Source organism: Pan troglodytes, chromosome 9 (genome assembly GCF_028858775.2).
Source record: "Pan troglodytes isolate AG18354 chromosome 9, NHGRI_mPanTro3-v2.0_pri, whole genome shotgun sequence".
Lineage (NCBI taxonomy): Eukaryota > Metazoa > Chordata > Mammalia > Primates > Hominidae > Pan > Pan troglodytes.
Window position 1 is genome coordinate 50,410,705 of NC_072407.2, and position 18,798 is coordinate 50,429,502.

Sequence of the window (18,798 nt, forward strand, 5' to 3'; positions counted from 1 at the left end):
CTGTAGCCCCAATGCTTTCTAAGAACTCTGTGCACTGAAGCCCTCGCAGCATGGTCTGGGGCGTGCTGTGGCTGGCCTGAGGCCTGCTGGCATTGGAGTGCACTGTGCCAGGCGCTGTGCCTAGTGAACTCTCAGCTCTTTTCTTTTCTTTTTGAGACAGAGTCTCGCTCTGTCGCCCAGACTGGAGTGCAGTGACATGATCTCAGCTCACTGCAACCTCCACTTCCCGGGTTCATGCAATTCTCCTGCCTCAGCCTCCCGAGTAGCTGGGACTACAGGCATGTGCCACCATACCCGGCTAATTTTTGTATTTTTAGTAGAGACAGTGTTTCATCATGCTGGCCAGGCTGGTATCAGACTCCTGACCTTGTGATCCACCCACTTGGACCCCCCAAAGTTCTGGGAGGCGTGAGCCACCGCACCCAGCTCAGCTCTTCTCAAGTAGATTACCAGGGGCAGAACAGGCTGCCTTGGGGCCCTATGGGTGCTGCTGCAGCCAAGCCCCCAGAGAGCCCCGGATGGGCTTTCCCAGGCTCTGGGGGAGGCCCTGCTGCTGGCACTCAAGTCTGAGCCCACTGCTTGCTTGCCTATGGCTCCAGGCCTGGCCACCCCTCTCTATGGCTATGACTGTGTCCTAACTGGGCTTCTTGCTTCCAGTCTCCTCCCCTTCCATCTAGTCTCCACACTGTTGCTATTACCATCCTAATTCAGCTCTGCTGACTTGAGCTCTGGTTAAGTCTGCACCCTGTTCAAAACCCAGCAGCTGCAAAAGCCCTCACAGTAGTCAAAACTCCTTAGCTTGACATTTGAGGGCTCTCTAGCCAGACCCTTATCACGCTGCAGACCTTCCTGCCCTGTCCCCCACATTCCTGCAGGTACCCGGCAGCCCTGCTCCCTGCCTGCACAGATGGGCATACACTGTGCACACTGTGCCATGCTCTCGTCCCGTCTCCTCTGCCACCCACTTCTCTCTGGTCCCCCAGCTAGAAGGGGATGCTCCTTCTCTGGGACCTCACAGTGCTTCACACCTCCCCGTAGCTGTGGCATCTCTCTTCTGGCCTATAAGTTCCTGAAGGTCTTGGACTCAGCTGTATTCTCTTTTCAGTCAAGTCTAACACGTGGGTTTACACTGGGCGTGTATTTGTCAAATACATGTATGGATTAATAAAAGGGCTCCCAGGCTCCTCACAGGGGCTCCAGACTTAAGGATGCTTGGAAAACTGGTCTTGTAACTGCCCATTGTGGGAGAAGCATTTATTTTATTTTATTTTTTTGAGACGGAGTCTTGCTCTGTTGCCCAGGCTGGAGTGCGGTGGCGAGATCTCAGCTCACTACAACCTCCGCCTCCCAGGTTCAAGCAATTCTCCTGCCTCAGCCTCCCGAGTAGCTGGGATTACATGTGTGCACCACCACACTTAGCTAATTTTTTTTTGTATTTTTAGTAGAGATGGGGTTTCACCACATTGGCCAGGCTGGTCTCGAACTCCTGACCTTGTGATCTGCCTGCCTCAGCCTCCCAAAGTGCTGGGATTACAGGCGTGAGCCACTGGAGAAGCACTTACATGTCTAGTTCTCTCTGGACTTGCTCTTTGAGGGAAGAGACACAATGGATTCATCTCAATGTAATTCCCTCCACAGTGCCCTTGAATTCACGGTGCCGAACACAATACCAGACACAAAGTAAGTGCTCAAAAAAGAATGAATGGAAGATTTTAAAATGTACAAACAAATGGCTCCCCCAGGGCTGGGTGTGGACAGCTTCAGCCTACAGAACTATGAGCTATGCTTCCCTCCTGGGAACTCTAAGCCAAGGCTAAGAGCAACTGAGGGCAGCTGGCACATTCTTCAAGAGAAAAAATACCAGGGCTAGAGGGAAATGGCAGTTACAGTCAGGGATCCAGGCACAGTGGCAGACAGGGGGTTAATTCTGCAGTCTCCTCCTCTGTAGCAAAAGCATCTGTTTTTGTCTTTGAAAATAGGAAATTGATTTAGAGTTCACATGAGGTCTCTTCCTTGGCAAGTCCTAAGGTACACTCTAGAAGCAGAGGCCAGGGTAGGATCAACAAGTTCCCACCATGCCCTACAACCATATTTAATTCTAGAGGTTTCATTGCCAGAAGAGCCAAAGAGGGAACTGAGGCTCAGAGAGTCACAGGAGGAGCTGCCCTTCCTGACCTCTGGGAGTACTGGTCTTCCAGCCCCTCCCTCTTCACATTGGCTTTTTCCTGGCCCAGGGCCCAGGCTACTGCTGCTGGTCTACCGACCATCTTCACCAGACAAAACAGAGGCTCAGATGACCTTTGCTACGGGTCAGGGGCACAGCCATGGTGCTCTCCAAATAGTGGGGCACAGCCATGCTCAGAGGCAGGGCCTTGCCTCAGCTCAGCTAAACTCATTAATTCCATGCTTGCCCTGAATGCCCACTGCAAGCTAGGGAGGCACTGTCATCAGTGCTGGAAGCCAACGGTGAGCCCAGGAAATGCTTCCCTCCCTTTTTGAGCTATGCTCTTGGCCAGCAGGGTAGGAAAGCTTGCTGTAGAGTCAAATTCTGGGAGAAGTCAAACTCTTGTTAAAGTTGAACATGCAAAAAAGCTGACGCGTGCAAATACCCCTGTGGAGGGCTCCTCCTGGAAGGCCTGGAAAGAGCTGAATGGATTTCAACCACATTTTTATAGAACAAGAAAATGAGAAGTAGCCTAGGAGCCCTTTGGTGCTGACAGAAAAGGGCCAAGGGGAGTGGGGAGGGGCAGGGCACAGAACAGCAATTACCACAAGCAGAGCAGGCTTCCCACATTAATAAATCTGTGTGGCTGCATGTGGCGGCTCACGCCTATAATCCCAGTACTTTGGGAGGCCAAGGTGGGAGGATCACTGGAGCCCAGGAGTTCGTGACCAGCCTGGGCAACATGGTGAAACCCTGTCTCTACAACAAACAAAATAAACAAAATTAGCCAGGCGTGGTGGCGTGTGCCAGGAGGCTGAGGTGGGAGGATCCCTTGAGCCCAGGAGGTCGAGGCTGCAGTGAGCTGTGTTCGTGTCACTGTACTCCAGCCTGGATGGAAGAGCGAGATCTTGTCTCAAAAAATAAAAACAAAATAAATAAATCTTGGTGCCTGTAGCAGGTGTGAGTACAGGTGGGATCTCCCTTCTAGCCCAGCCCAGAAGAGCTGAACTCCCTGACCAGAGGGGTTTCACTATCCATGCTCTTGCAGCTCTGGTTTTGTCAATACAAAACCTGCCAGCTGCCTCTGCATGGGGAAATCTGGGCTCAAAGAGAGCCCTGATCCCTGGGCTCCCCTGAAGAGTCTGACAGCACAATAGTGGTATGAGTGCCTCAGAGCAAGGCTCCTTGCCCTAGGAGGGACAAGGCTGGAGAATGACACCCATCCATCAAGTGCCCATACCCTCTGACCCACACCTCCCCTGCCCTGACTGGTTTCTGAAAGGGGTATGGTGTGTGGAACAGCTGTGGGTACAGGGTATACGCAGAGCATGCAGGGATGCAGGCAGGCAGAAGCAGCCAGCTGCCCGGTCTCACTCTGCCTGCTGCTCCCGCTGACCAGAGCCTCAGCTTAGCTGGGGCCATCCTCTACCGCCTGCTCTACTTTACAGGAGGAGGGGATAGTGGGGCGAGGAACCAGGTCCTGCCTCCTAAAACCAGGGAAAAGAGCTCCTTCCCTCTGCTCCACCCTCTGTCCCCATCCCCCCAAAAGAATGAAAGGAACTTATAATTGACTAGAAGCCAGAAATGGGCTGCATGCTAACCAAGAAAACAGCAGAGAATTCTCTGGGAGGTGAAACACCAGCAGACATACTTCTGAAGGTGGCAGCTCCTGCTCCCAGAGCCCCAGCATGTCACCTTCAGGCTGAAGGCCTCACTCCCAGCCCAGTCCCAGTAACTTGCCCTCCCCACTCATCCAGTGTCAGTTCTCCACATGCACCAGACATGCCATGAACACAAATTAGTGGTCCTTTATGCAGTAACATGTCTTTGAACTTGGTGCCATTTCATGTGCTGAGACATGTCTCCAGGAATGCTTCCCCACCACCCTACTTCACCTGACTCCTATTCATCCTTGAAGACTAGGCTCAGGGCCACCTCCTCCAGGAGTCTCCCCTAAGCCCCACAGGCTGGGCACAGCCCCTCCTCCTCTATGCTCCAGAGGTCCTCATCACACTAAAACAATTATCAGTTTAGGTGCCCATCTCCCTCTCTAGACTGCGAGCTCCTCATGGAAGGACAGAGAGGCCTACTTGTCTTCACCACTTTTACCAAGTGGCTGACACATGGTAAAAGCTCAGTGAAATCAAATCAGAAAGGGCTGCCCAGCCGGGTGCAGTGCTTCATGCCTGTAATTCCAGCACTTTGGGAGGCCAAGAAGGGAGGCTTGCTTGAAGCTAGGAGTTCAAGACCAGCCCAGGCAACACGGTGAGACCCAATCTCTAAAAAAAAATAATGATTAAAAAAATAGCCAGGCATGGTGGCGCACACCTGTAGTCCCAGCTAGTCAGTAGGCTGAGGCAGGAAGATCGCTTGAGCCTAGGAGTTCAGGACTGCAGTGAGCCATGATGGTGCCACTGTACTCCAGCCTGAGTGACAGAGTGAGACTCTATCTTTATTTCATTTATTTATTTATATTTGAGACAGGGTCTCACTCTGTCTTCCAGGCTGGAGTGCAGTGGCATATCACAGCTCACTGCAGTCGCCACCTTCCAGGCTCAAGCAATCTTCCTGCCTCCAGCCTCCAGAGTAGCTGGGACTACAGATGCGTGCCACCATGCTCGGCTAATTTTTTGTATATTTAGTAGAGACAAGGTTTTGCTGTGTTGCCCAGGCTGGTCTTGAACTCCAGGACTCAACAGATCCTCCTGCCTTGGCCTCCTAAAGTGCTGGGACTACAGGTGTGAGCTACCATGCCCAGCTGAGATTCTGTCTTTATTTATTTTATTATTATTATTATTTTTGAGACAGAGTCTTGCTTTGTTGCCCAGGCTGGAGTGCAGTGGTGTGATTTTGGCTCATTGCAACCTCTGCCTCCCAGGTTCAAGTGATTCTCCTGCCTCAGCCACCTCAGTAGCTGGGATTACAGGTGCCTACCACCATGCCCGGCTAATTTTTGTATTTTTAGTAGAGACAGCGTTTCACCATGTTGGCCAGCTGGTCTTGAACTCCTGATCTCAAGTGATCTGCCCACCTCGGCCTCCCAAAGTTGCTAGAATTACAGGCGTGAGCCACCACACCCAGCTGAGACTCTTATCTTTAAATTTAAAAAAAAAAAAAAAAAAAAAAAGGGCCGGGTGTGGTGGCTCACACCTGTAACTCCAGCACTTTGGGAGGCCAAGGTGGGAGGATCACTTGATCCCAGGAGTTCAAGGCCAGCAAGGGCAACATAGTGAGACCCCATCTCAAAAACAAAACAAAACAAACAACACTCTCTTCCAGTGACTGCTATTTGCACATACATATATACATACTACAAACACACATAAGGGGCTGGCTAGGTATGGTGGCTCACGCCTGTAATCCCAGCACTTTGGGAGGCTGAGGTGGGCATATCACTTGAGGTCAGGAGTTCAAGACCAGCCTGGCCAACATGGCGAAACCCCATCTCCACTAAAAAATACAAAAATTAGTTGGGAGTGGTGGCAGGAGCCTGTAATCCCAGCTACTCGGGAGGCTGAGGCAGACAGAATCACTTGAACCTGGGAGGCAGAGGTTGCAGTAAGCTGAGATTGCACCACTGCACTCCAGCCTCGGCGACAGAGTGAGACTCCATCTCAAAAAATAAAAAAACAGGCCAGGCACGGTGGCTCACGCCTTTAATCCCAGCACTTTGGGAGTCCGAGGTAGGCGGATCACGAGGTCAGGAGTTCGAGACCAGCCTGGACAACATGGTGAAACCCTGTCTCTACTAAAAATACAGAAATTAGCCGGGAGTGGTGGCACATGCCTGTAATCCCAGCTACTCGGGAGGCTGAGGCAGGAGAATCACTTGAACTCGGGAAGCGGTGGTTGCAGTGAGCTGAGATCGCAGAGGCTGAAGTGAGCCGAGATCACGCCACTGCACTCCAGCTTAGGTGACAGAGTGAGACTCTGTCTCAAAAATAAATAAATAAATAAAAATAAAAAGAAGGGGCTGCCTAAGAGAATGGCCCACTTCTCCAAATCCCTCTCGCTGTCAGGGTTTACTGGGAGCTCTGAGAGGTCTGCCTCCTACTGAGAGGGCTGGCCCGCTGGCTCCATTGAGAAGCCCGTGGTGGTTCCCTTTTGCCTGGCCCTCAGGCTTCCTGGAAAAGGCCTAATGGACTCCAGAGCAGCTCAGAGTCCACAGAAACCTGCAGAAAAGGGCCTGAAGATGGCAGAAGGAGCCTTCCACCACCTCCTCCCAGAGGCTCACAGCGGAGGTTGGCTGCTCCAGCCAGCACCACCTTATGGTCATGGCCCCAGCGAGGGGCTTCCACCAAGCACAAATGCAGGAGGTGGGCTGTGCTACAGACCAAAGAGGGACTTCACTTTGAAAATTCTCAGTTCATGGCATCGCGAGCGACCACGCAATACCCTGTTGGGGACTGCGGTGTAGAAAGCCGTTCCCTGGGGTGATAGGCACGTTTGTTATTCTTTGCCTGACATGCACCATGGCTTTTCCTCCCATGGTCTCTTCTGGGCAAATGGCTCAACACAGACTTAGAAAATGTGTCTGTTTGGAGGCTGCTTTGTTTGGAGCTAGGATCAGCAAGGGGGCTGGAGGCAGGGGGTGAGGATAGCAACTGAGTGAGAACAGCCTGTTTAACACAGCTGCTGACGGACTCCTAAGTGGCTCGAACTCTGCTGCTGGGAAGTGCTAATTGGTTTTTAAAAGTGTGAGGCTGGCACAGAGAGTCAGGGCCGAGTGTGGCAGAGCCACACCTGAAATAGGTGAGAGGAAGGGGCTGATGATATGCCAGGCTGCAGCCAAAATGTCAACGAGCCCCAGGTGTGACAGGAGTGTGAGAGGTCCTCCCATGAGGCAGTCCCAAATCTGCCACACTGGTAGGGGGACGACAAGCTAGGCTGTGGTTTGGCCCCAGAAGCTAAGGCCTGGGGTGTACTTCTCTGGAATGGCAGCTTGCAGGAGGGAGTCTCCCTTTAGCCCTTTCAATCCAGGCTTTCTGTGCTCTCTCTTTGGAAAAAGAGACAGGGTCCTCACATTTTAGAGGAGAGGGACATCAGTGTACTTGGTGGGAGTTGAGGCCAGCTGCAAGAGTGACCCAGCTCAGGGAAACCATGTCGCTGCTGAGGAGGCTCTTAATGCCACCAGGTGGGCATCACCCAGACATGGGAGGGGGTATGCATCCTGAGTGGGAAGTGGCACTCACTCGGTCTTAGGGTCCCTCTCCCACCCCCTCCAGCGCCACATGGCTCCTACCTTCACCAGGACCTGAGGCGGCTGTCCCTGGCTCCGGCACCTCCCTCTCAGTCTGTGTTTCGGCATTCTGCAGCTGAAGGGCCAGAGTCTGGGTGCCCTGAGATGTCACTGAGGTGGCAGGGTTCCGGGGCTGAAGCCCAATGGCATTCATCAGCCCCATGTCTCTGTCTGTCCTCCATGTGGCTCTGCTGGTTCTAGGGAGAGAAAGGCAGACTAAAGTCAGATGGGGCTTGGGACAGCGCCCCTCACAGCACTCTGCTGGCTCTGTGCCAATCCTCAGGGCAGTGTGGGCCAGGCCCTGCAGGCTAAGAGAAGCCCTGTGCTCCTGCAACTACATCTTGATGGTGGTTAACTTGTCTGTGTCCATTCTCCCCCAAGGTTAGTCTATACCCTAGAACAATGAAAGGCCACAGAAACATCCAATCTTGCAACCCTGGCTCACTCAGTCATGCCCTTCAACAACAGGCCCCTGTCGGAGAGTGGGGAGAGCTGTAGAGATGGCTGATCTGAAAAGACTAATGAAATTCAGGAGGCCAGTAGCTGAGATCATGGGATAAAGAGTGAGCACTAGAAGGAGGTCCTTTCTCTCTTTAGCTTTACCTTCCTTCCAACTGTATGCTCGTAAGATTCCACTTTGAATTCTTGAATTTGCAAGTGAACTGAGAACTCCACTTTGGAAGGAAAGAACTGGAACTCTTTTTTTTTTTTTTTTGGTGAGACAGTCTCGCCCTGTCACCCAGGCTGTAGTGGCGCAATCTCAGCTCACTGCAACCTCTGCCTCCAGGATTCAAGCGATTCTCCTGCCTCAGCCTCCCGAGTAGCTGGGATTACAGGCATACACCACCATGCTCGGCTAATTTTTGTATTTTTAGTAGAGAGGGGTTTCACCATGTTGGCCAGGATGGTCTCCATCTCCTGACCTCGTGATCCGCCCGCCTCAGCCTCCCAAAGTGCTGGGATTACAGGCGTGAGCCACCGCGCCCATCCAGGACTGGAACTCTTATGAGGCTGTTCTGGGATCCTCTTTCCAGGGCCTTCTGAAAACAGACCCTTGCAGGTAGGGAGCACAGGCTGTCCTACAAGGAAGGTTCTGGCCAATGCTAGCATCCCCCTTCCTTGGGCATCTCCCAGGCACTGCCTTGGAATAGCTGGAGCTGGCAGCAGAGGCAGCCCAGGGCTTTTGAGACTATCACCAGACACTCACATTTCTAGCTGCTTCTGGGACTATTCCTCCAGCTATGCTCAGCAATTCCTAGGGGAAGTAGCAATTGCTTTGGGTTTATCAACAACCCAGCGCTTTGTTCCAGTCTTCATTAGTGAATTAAGTGATGAAAGGATCAGTACCAGATTTCTACTAATGGGTGCCTCAAGAGGATTTGTCCCTGGGCTACAGCCCTGGGCAGCTTGGTCCCTGAGGTCCTGGTCATCTGGAAGAGCCTGGGCCATGGAGCAGACTTCATGGGGCGGCATCCTTCTCCAGGCCCTATCTTCTCTCCTCACCCCAAGTGTGCCCAGGCACCATGGCCAGGATGGGAGAGGGCCAGGGGGTGGTTCTACAGCAAGACTCTGAGAGCAGAGCTTTTGTTCTCTTTCTTAGCCACACAACACTTTTCTCAAATGAAACTGTACACAAAAGATCAAGGAGGTGCTGCTCTGGTTGAGGAGGGACGCAGAGCCCTAGAGGGCGCTGCTTAAGAGCCCATCAAAAGCAGGAGGAAGGGATGGGCCTCCAGCCAGCTGCTCCCTGCCTACTTCCCAAACATACCCAGGCCGCTCGCTGCTCCTGCTGTTGGAATGGACAGTGAAGACCGTCTCGTTCAGCTGGTCCCAGTAGTACTCAACACCAGAGTTTAAGGCCCTAAAAATCAGTTGGGAAGGGTAAAGAAGAAGGTGAAAGGCATTAGAGAGGGAAGGATAAGAGCTCCTGAAACTCCTGGCTTTGTGGACTGTGGCTGCCCATCCTTTCTCTCTCCTGGGGCTGAGCTGAAACCAAGACCAGAGCTGCTGCCTCATCAGGATGCTCAGTGCTGGATCAATTCAGACAAATCTCTAATAGCCTAAATGCCTGGAATGGTGGGTTTAGCTTCTCCCTTCCCCCTGACAAGCCTAACTGGCTCCTCCTCGGAGCTAAGAGACAGCTAAAAAAATAGCAACAACAGATACAGGCAGTGGGTCCTGAGTATTCTTCAGACACAGAGAAAGGAACTAAGATGGCAAATGTGAGGCTGGAGTGAGGCCCACTAGAGAGATACAGAGCCATGGACAGCCCTGCCCAATGGGCATGCCTAGTCTTGAAAAGCAGAGGCCTTGGCCAGGCGCCAGTGGCTCACGCCTGTAATCCCAGCACTTTGGGAGGCCGAGGCGGGCAGATCACGAGGTCACAAGATCAAGACCATCCTGGCCAACATTGTGAAACCCTGTCTCTACTAAAAATACAAAAATTAGCTGGCCGTGGTGGCACATGCCTGTAGTCCCAGCTACTCAGGAGACTGAGGCAGGAGAATCACTTGAACCAGGAGACAGAGGTTGCAGTGAGCTGAGATCGCGCCACTGTACTCCAGCCTGGGTGACAGTGCAAGACTCTGTCTCAAAAAAAAAAAAAGAAAAAAAAAAAAAAAAAAAAAAAAGCAAAGCAGAGGCCTCAGAAAACAAAGACAGTGCAGGCTCTTGCCCCTGGGGCGGCCTGAGCGGAGGAAGACAAACTTCACCAAAAGTCAGCTATTTAACCTAGAGGCCTAGGTCACCCTCCTTTAACAACAGAAGTTACCTCCATAAAGAGCAAACATCCCCAAGTGAGTGTATTATAGGATGCTGGGAGGTGCTTCCTTCCTAAACATGGGTGTTGGCTAGGACAGAGACCAGGCAGGGCCTGGATGACGAGGGACTGTGTCCCAGGAGGTCCCAGGAGGCTGTGCTGCCTCAGGTAAAAGGCAACAAAACCAGGAACTGAGCCTCCAAATCTGCCTTTTTTTCTGAGATGGAGTCTCACTCTGATGCCCAGGCTGGAGTGCAGTGGCATGATCTCAGCTCACTGCAACCTCTGCCTCCTGGGTTCAAGCAATTCTCCTGCCTCAGCCTCCTGAGCAGCTGAGACTGCAGATGTGTGCCACCACGCCCGGCTAATTTTTGTATTTTTAGTAGAGATGGGGTTTCACCATGTTGGCCAGGCTGGTCTCGAACTCCTGACCTCAAGTGATCTGCCCACCTTGGCCTCCCAAAGTGCTAGAATTACAGGCATGAACCACTGCGCCCAACCCAAATCTGTCTTTTTAAATTTTTTTTTATTTTTTATTGTTTGAGGTGGAGTCTCACTATGTTGCCCAGACTGGTCTTGAACTCCTGGGCTCAAATGATCTTCCCACCTCAGCCTCCCAAAGTGTTGGGATTACAGGCGTGAGCCACCATGCCCGGCCCAAATCTGTCTTTTAGAGGGTAACTATGATTAGGCTTCACCTGAGGGAATACTACTTGCTTCTTTGAAGGGGAAGAGCCACAGCCAAACAAAAGTGCTCTTCTTTTCACTGCCCTGTAGTAAACCTCTCCCAGCTCCTTTTAAGGGGCCTGTCAGGCTGTGGAGTTGGTGTAATTCCAAAGGCCACCTCTTTAAAAAGCAGTACAGTTGTCCCTTGGTATCTTTGGGGAATTGGTTCCAAGACCCCCTGTGGATACCAAAATCTATGGTTGCTCAAGTCCCTAATACACAAACTATCCATATCCTTTTGTATACTTAAAATCATCTCTAGATTACTTGCACTAATACAATGTAAATTATGCAAATAGTTATTATACTGTATTGCATCTCACTCTGTTGCCCAGTCTGAAGTGCAGTGGTGTGATCATGGCTCACTACAGCCCTGACTTCCCTGGGCTCAGGTGATTCTCCTACCTCAGCCTCCCGAGTAGCTGGTACTACAGGCATGCCTCACCACGCCTGGCTAATTTTTTTTGTTTTTTGTTTTGTAGAGACAGGGTTTCACCATGTTGCCTAAGCTGGTCTCAAATTTCTGGGCTAAAAAATCTGCCTACCTCAGCCTCCCAAAGTACTCGGATTATAGGTGTGAACCACCGTTCCCAGACTAATTGTATTGTTAATTTTCACTGTTTTTTTTTCCCCAAAATGTTTTTGATTTATGGTTTGTTGACTCCATGAATGTGGAACCTGCAGATACCAAGGGCCAACTGTTTATCCTTCCTCTTCTAAACAGCCATTTTTGTGGGGTTTGGGGATTGTCTGAGAACCAGATGGGCATTGGAGAGCAAAGATGAGAAAAGGCTACCTTACATTATGCAAGAGGTAAATGGCCAGAAGTAACAGCAGAGGCCTCCAAAAACAAACTCATCTCTGTTTTTGGTGAGCAAATCCTGTCTGTGTTAGATACTATGTGAAGCTGGCTGCCAGGAAGACTGATTTACAAACTTGTCAAGATGTATTGACAGGTTGCAATACCACATGGGTCCCTGCCAAATCCCTCTTCTGGAATTCTTGCTAGCCAGGGCTGGTTAGTGACAACAAACTGTTCACATCAGACCTACAACAAACCATGTACTTCCTGACCCGGAACCTTCCTTCCTACCTCAGAAAAGAGGCCACAAGAAGGCCTTCTGTCTGAGCTGGGACTGTCAGCATAATGCTGGTGGCCAAAAGGTCCCCTCGAATGCTTTCCATCCAGGCAGCAGCACGGAGCATCATCGGCTCAGGGCTGTGACCTTGGCTACTGACTGAAGAGGTCCACTGCCAACAGAACGGGGGCCGTACTTCCTGTCTCAGATGTGTTGCTCCACTATGCCTCCCCATCCCAATCCTTTCTGCTCCCCACAAACAGGTCTAATTCTAAGCCTGGATTTGCTTTACTTTCTGTGGTCAGAGAGCTGGACTACAATGAGCTCATGGATTTGGTTTCAATTCCAGACACTGTACCAAGGAATAGAGTTGAAGACACCCTCTCTGGCTACTGAAACTCTTAGCTTTCTTTCTTTCTTTCTCTATTTTTTTCTGAGATGGAGTTTCATTCTTGTTGCCCAGGCTGGAGTGCAATGGTGTGATCTCGGCTCACTGCAACCTCAGCCTCCCGGATTCGAGTGATTCTCCTGCCTCAGCCTCCCGAGTAGCTGGGATTACAGGTGTGTGCCACCATGCCTGGCTAATTTTTGTATTTTCAGTAGAGACAGTGTTTCGCCATGTTGGCCAGGCTGGTCTCAAACTCCTGACCTCAGGTGATCTGCCTGCCTCAGCCTCCCAAAGTGCTGGGATTACAGGCATGAGCCACCGTGCCCGGCCTGAAACTCTTAGCTTTCAATACCCAGTGTCACTGACTGACTGTGAGCTAAAGAATGATCCCAACATCTCCTGGTGTCTTCTTGGGTCTCAGTGAGGGTGAATGAGTCACTGTTTGCTCTGGGTTCTTCCTGGGAGCTACACAAATACACCAAGGGAGGAGGAAGGCTAGGAGGTCCAATCAGGGCCAGCCTTTTCCAGTGGGCTTCCACCTCACACCTGGCTTCCTCCACAGCATCTGGAAGCTGTGCTTCTGGGCCTGGCTCAACAACTTCCCCATGCTGAGACCTTCCAAGGGCTCCCTGAACAGACCTGAGCTCCCTCAGTGTCACGATGCTCTCTTCACAGAACTTCTGGCTCTGAACCTCCCAACTTCTGGGGACCATTCCCTTGGATAACATTCTTCTTTCATTTATCAGTGACACGACGGGAGAGGATCAGACCAAAGATGCCTGGTGTCTCTGCAGCGCGGGAAAGAGCCAGCACCTGGCTCTTAGAGCCTCGCCTGAAAGATGTGGTTTCCGTGGCAATTTTGGCTCCCTTTTGATTCGGAGGCATGCTTTCCCCTCCCTGGGTGATGATACTTGACTATAATTACCATGATTACAGAAGGGACAGAGCTGGGGCCTTGTCAGGAGCCCCACAGTTGGCCAACGGGCCAGATGCCCCATAGTCTCAGCCCACCTCTCTTCTGCCATGAGTCCCCTGATTCTGTCCTTTGAGCTGACTCTGAGAGGCAGTGGGCTTCCCGCCAGCACCTCCCCCTATCACATTTGTAGGGCTGGTTTATGAGGCCGGAAGTAAGCAAGCACCCCCTCATATCAACCCGGCACTTCACACCCCCCATGGTTATCAGTGGGGGTGCTGGCTGGCTGGCAGGCAGCCAGAGGCACAGCAGCAGCTTGGGCAGAGTGCAGGTGGGGGAGCAGAGGAGGAGGGAGCGCCTCAGTGCCAGGAAGGGCGGGATGACTGCGCTATCAGCCCCTGGGATGGCTTTGTAGAGGGGCTGACTGGCCAGTTGTTTGTCTTCTTGCCTGTCCTAAGAATTCCTTCCCCTGGAGAGATGGAGGATTTTTGAAGGCCTTAGTCTACTGCCAAGTGGGTTTTAGTACCACCAAGAGATGCCCAAGGAGCTTGTTCCTCTGTCTTTGTGCTTGGAGAGAGTGCTGAGGCAAAGACAATGGAGGAGAAATCAAGAGCAGTATTGAGAGCACAAAATGGGGTGCAGCTGCCTGTGCCTGGGACAAAGGCAGACAGCCACCTGTTTCGGAGGGAGAGCTGCAATCTTGGCCCAGCTGGCTGGCTGGATCCTGTGCCCTTGGGAATGGGTGTGCCAGGGAGCTGTATCACCCAGGGATAGGCAGCTGCCTATGAGACACACAAGAACCCTGAGCTCCTACTTCCCTATTTGTTCTCCTCATTTGAGACCAGAGACCACTCATCTGTAGACCGCTCAAAAGACATGAATGCGCTCACTGATCCTCTCTCATTTCCGCCTGCATCCATGCCTGACCTGCTGAAATGTCTCAACACGATCTAAAGCTGCATTCTTTACCTGAGGTCTTAAAGAGTTACAAAAGTATGTGTGTGTTATTGTGGCATATTTTTCTGTGGAAGACTGTACATTGCTTTCGTCAGAATTTTAAAGGGGTTTTTGAGTGAAAAGCGTTCTGGATAGTAAAGTGAGGAATTCTAGTTCTGTCATCTGTTAGGAGGCCTCAGAGGAGTCTTAACTTCCTTAGGTGTATATTGCTCACACACAGTCTTCCTTGCCTAAGCTTTGAAGAACTTAAGTCATGTCCATGTCCAATTTATATGGTACCCTTACATTTTGGGCCCTAAGGCTTGAGGCATTTGCCAACCTGACCCAAGAAGTCAGGAGAAACAGCAACCAAAAAAGATGGGCTAAACTAGTTTTCTCTTAGTCCAACTCAACTTGGTCTGTGACAGGACACTGTTCAATGTGTCCAGTGCTAATGCCATCTTACTCAGGGAAGAGGCTTGAGCTCCTGGTGGGTAAGAGAGTTCCCCAGGCAGCCCAAGATGGCTTAGGCCAGCTGAGACTCTGGGATGCTGGAGCAACATATGGGGAGAAAAGAGAAAACAGAAGCCAAAGTCAGTTTCATGTTTGGCTGAGGTGACTGTGACTGACACAAAGTAGGCAGGCTGGGGTTTCAGACATAAAAACCTTTATGAGGCCACAACAAACTGGGTGTAGATTATTTTTGCAAGGGAGAGGACTAGAAATTTGGCTGGGACAAAAGTTAGTGGTGGAAGCCATAGACAAAACAACACTGCTGAGGAAAGAGGTCTTGGAGAAACAGGGAAAGAAAGGCCTGTAACTGAAGTGTAAGTAAGAGTAGAATCATAGTCCAGAATTCTGTGCCAGTTTTGGAAAAGATGCTTATTAGATTCCTCTTATGAACTGTTAAAAAAAGAGATAAGACAATCAGCATCATGTGCTTTGGGGAAAAGGAGTACTTCAGGACAGATCCTGGGACTAGGGACAGGCCAGAAGAAGGGCAGAAACTGAGAGACCCAAGGAGATAATGAAAATGCTCTCTGGATGCTCCAAAGATGGTGAAAGATGGTCTCTGGAGCAAGTGGCTTGCAACACAAAACATTCTTGCAGCTCCAAGCACAGCCTGAGCAGGCTAGGCTTAGACAGTAGTCTGTCTTTGGGAGGAGCTCAAAAAATTCAAAATGGAATGCAAGAGCTGCCTTAAGAACCAGGTTTCCTTTCTCCTAGGCCACTGACCTAACTCAGCCGATAAGGACTCAATCAGCACTTCCCTACCAGGCCACATGAGCTGACCCAAATACATCCTTTAGGAGAAACTATCAAGGATCCCATCAAAAGGCAACACGGACACTTCCGATAACCAGAGACCCTGTTGGAACTGTCACACCACACTCTGTGATCTGCAGAACACTCTGGGAAAAGACTCTGCACCAAGTGGAGGTCAACATGAGGACAGCCTGGAGGCAGAAGTGGCATTTAGTCGGCTGGAACCTTGCAGCGTCCCACGCAGCAATCAACCTGATCGGCAGTGAGGCAGAGCTTCACACTCTCCACCTGGCTGAGGCTGGAAACTGATGACAGACCTGGCTGACTCCCAGCGTCTCTAATGAATGGATGCCTGGAGAAACTCTGACCTCCATAAAGCCAGAGGAAGGGGAAGGGGTGTCATCAGGACTTCAGACACAAATCCCCTCCTACTCCCTACTTCAAGACCAGATAATAATTGCTTTGACTGTAAATTGAGCTTTTCTTTTTTTTTTTTTTTTTGAGACAGAGTCTCACTCTGTCTCTAGGTTGGCGTGCAATGGCATGATGTCAGCTCACTGCAACCTCTGCCTCTCAGGTTCAAGTGATTCCCCTGCCTCAGTCTCCTGAGTAGCTGGGACTACAGGCACGTGCCACTATGCCCGGCTAATTTTTTGTATTTTAGTAGAGACGGGGTTTTACCACGTTGACCAGGATGGTCTCAATTTCCTGACCTCGTGATCCGCCTGCCTCAGCTTCTCAAAGTGCTGGGATTACAGGCATGAGCCACTGTGCCCAGCCCCAAATTGAGCTTTTCAATCTGCTTTCACTAGTATAAGCTAGAGCTCCAAGCAGAAAGGAAAACAAGCAAGACAGAATTGTTGTTAGAGATCGGCTATTAGAGATCAGTGGCTTAACAAATTAGGGTTTCAACAATACCTATTTCCAATTCTTTTTAAGTTAAAGTCTATGGCATTTACTCAAACCCAAGACCACCTGTTGAATTTTTCTAGCAGGGTTTAAAAAAGAATCTTTGATATCTATGCTTTTGACTGCAGGGAAACTTTAGTATCACTAGGAAACCAGAGAACAAGGGAAAACAAAGAAAAAAAATACTGCCTTTAGATTCAAGAAAACATGATCACTAAATCAGTCTCTGGATGAAATGTGAAATGGGGAGCTAATCCTACCAGCCCCTGTGGGAAGAGGGCCCTTTAAGGAGTGGCGCTGAGAATGAGGCAGGCTCTAGATGGACTGACATTTCCCATCTAAAAGACCCCAGTTGGTGAATACTGATTACCCCAGTCCTCAGCCCCAGTGATCCCTCAACCCCCACACTTTAAGCCACTTACTCTGGTCGGCAGATCACCAGGTCTCCTTTGTTAGTACCATAGGCCAAGCCAAGCCCTGGCTCAGGCAGCCAACGGGCAGAGTTGATACTGACATGTCTCCGCTGGTCAGCAGGCATGGGATAAAGGACGTTGAAAACTCTCTAGGTAGAGGAAAAGAGGGAAAAAAAGAGAATGGGAGGAGAAACAATTTGTTACCAAGAATAACAAAATCCAGGGAGAAACAAATTAGAAGGAGGAAAGGAGGTGGTTAGGCTGGGAACAGGATGACTCTTTTTTTTTCTTTTTTTTCTATATCTATCTATCTATCTATTTTATTATTTATATAAAAATATATATAATATATTTTTTATTATTTATATATAAAAATATATATTTTATTATATATTATATATATTTTATTATTATACTTTAAGTTCTAGGGTACATGTGCACAACGTGCATGTTTGTTACATATGTATACATGTGCCATGTTGGTGTGCTGCACCCATTAACTCGTCAGTCACATTAGGTATATCTTCTAATGCTATCCCTCCCCGCTCCCCCTACCCCACAACAGGCCCCGGTGTGTGATGTTCTCCTTCCTGTGTCCAAGTGTTCTCATTGTTCAGTTCCCACCTATGAGTGAGAACATGCGGTGTTTGGTTTTCGAACAGGATGACTCTTAACTCATGCCTGAGAACTTGGGGCAGCAGGAGAGATGGGATTCTCTTAGTTTTGGGGAGAGCTAGGTCTCTTTTAAGAAATACTAGGGGACTCTATGGCTCTAATAATGCGCTCTCCTTAGAGCCTTTTAGCTAACTAACTTCATTGCTTTTAAATTAACTCCCTGGAAAGCCCCATAAAGCCCACCACACCAGGACGGACTGCCCATAACTTTCCTCTGACCAGGCCAACCAGTGAGCATCAGCCTTGGCTGGTAGTCCTGTTACCATGGAAACCACAGTGCTCTCACAGCAATGGGGAATTGGAGGTGATAGGGGGGCGGGAGGGGGTGATAACATCAGAGAACATTCTTAATTCATCTAATTAAAAGCAATGTTAAAACTGCTATTGTTAAGGAAACCTAAAAGGTGCATTAAGATGGAGGGAGCGGAGCAGAGGGGAATCGTGAACATTCAGGCACACAACTTGTTTCTAGCTTACATAAATCACTGTTAAATTGATTGTTTCTCTTTTTCCAAGCTAATATTTTCTGAGCGGTATATTTTCTAAGTATGTAGGGTTTGGGCTGAAGGTAAACTATGGCCTCACAGTCTCTTTGGCCACTCTCTAATATGTTTTAGAAGCAACTTAATCAGAGATAGGGGCAGGTCAGTGGAAGAAAAAAAGACATGGGCTTTAGAGTAAATAAGACTTGGGTTCGAGTCCTGATGCCACTACAAAACAATATCTCTAGATCTCAACTTAGAACAAACACATACATTCAAATAATTTGGGAGATTAAAAGAGATGATGTATAAAATGCCTGCCATGGTGCAAGCTCCTAAATAGTAACTGCTATTATTGCAACCAGGAACCTGTATCTGAGTCTCTTCACAAATGATCATCAGGGCCTATGAAAACGACAGGAAGCTGAAACTCTATAAACTGGAGTTTATTTCCCTTCTTGCTTCCCCAGTTTTTAATCTATCATATATGAACTTCATTTCATCTGCCTTTACCTGCCCCCAGGGTTGATAGAAGGGGAAAAAAAGAGAAAACAAATGAGCATGTGGTTTAGACAGTAATATTCATAAAATGAACTTAGAGTGGTACAATTATAATTATTTTTCTGACTATCCTGATGAGGGATGAAGGTGGGGAGGGAGGAAGGCAGGGAGGGATGATTGAGTCTGAACTAAGGGTCCACTCCATTTATGCAAACCAAGTGATAAGCAGCCCTGGATCTGAGAACACATGTTCATGTGCCTTGGGTACGTATCTGAAAGGCCTCTGACAGGACAGCCTCCAGAATGGAAAAGACAGCAGCACGTGTCCTCAATACACACACACACACAC

General features: G+C 49.7%; 1 protein-coding gene across 7 annotated transcripts in view; it reads right to left on the reverse strand.

The window, feature by feature from the left end:
• AMBRA1 (autophagy and beclin 1 regulator 1) overlaps nucleotides 1-18,798 on the reverse strand; it is a 204,010-nt gene that overhangs the window by 4,696 nt on the left and 180,516 nt on the right. For all 7 annotated transcript variants that reach the window (XM_024347087.3, XM_009460324.4, XM_009460323.4 and 4 more), the window contains 3 exons: nucleotides 16,801-16,940; nucleotides 9,172-9,264; nucleotides 7,407-7,600 (listed from right to left, as the gene is read on the reverse strand). In XM_024347087.3, coding sequence (XP_024202855.1) covers nucleotides 7,407-7,600; nucleotides 9,172-9,264; nucleotides 16,801-16,940 — 427 coding nt within the window. The remainder of the gene's footprint in view (nucleotides 1-7,406; nucleotides 7,601-9,171; nucleotides 9,265-16,800; nucleotides 16,941-18,798) is intronic.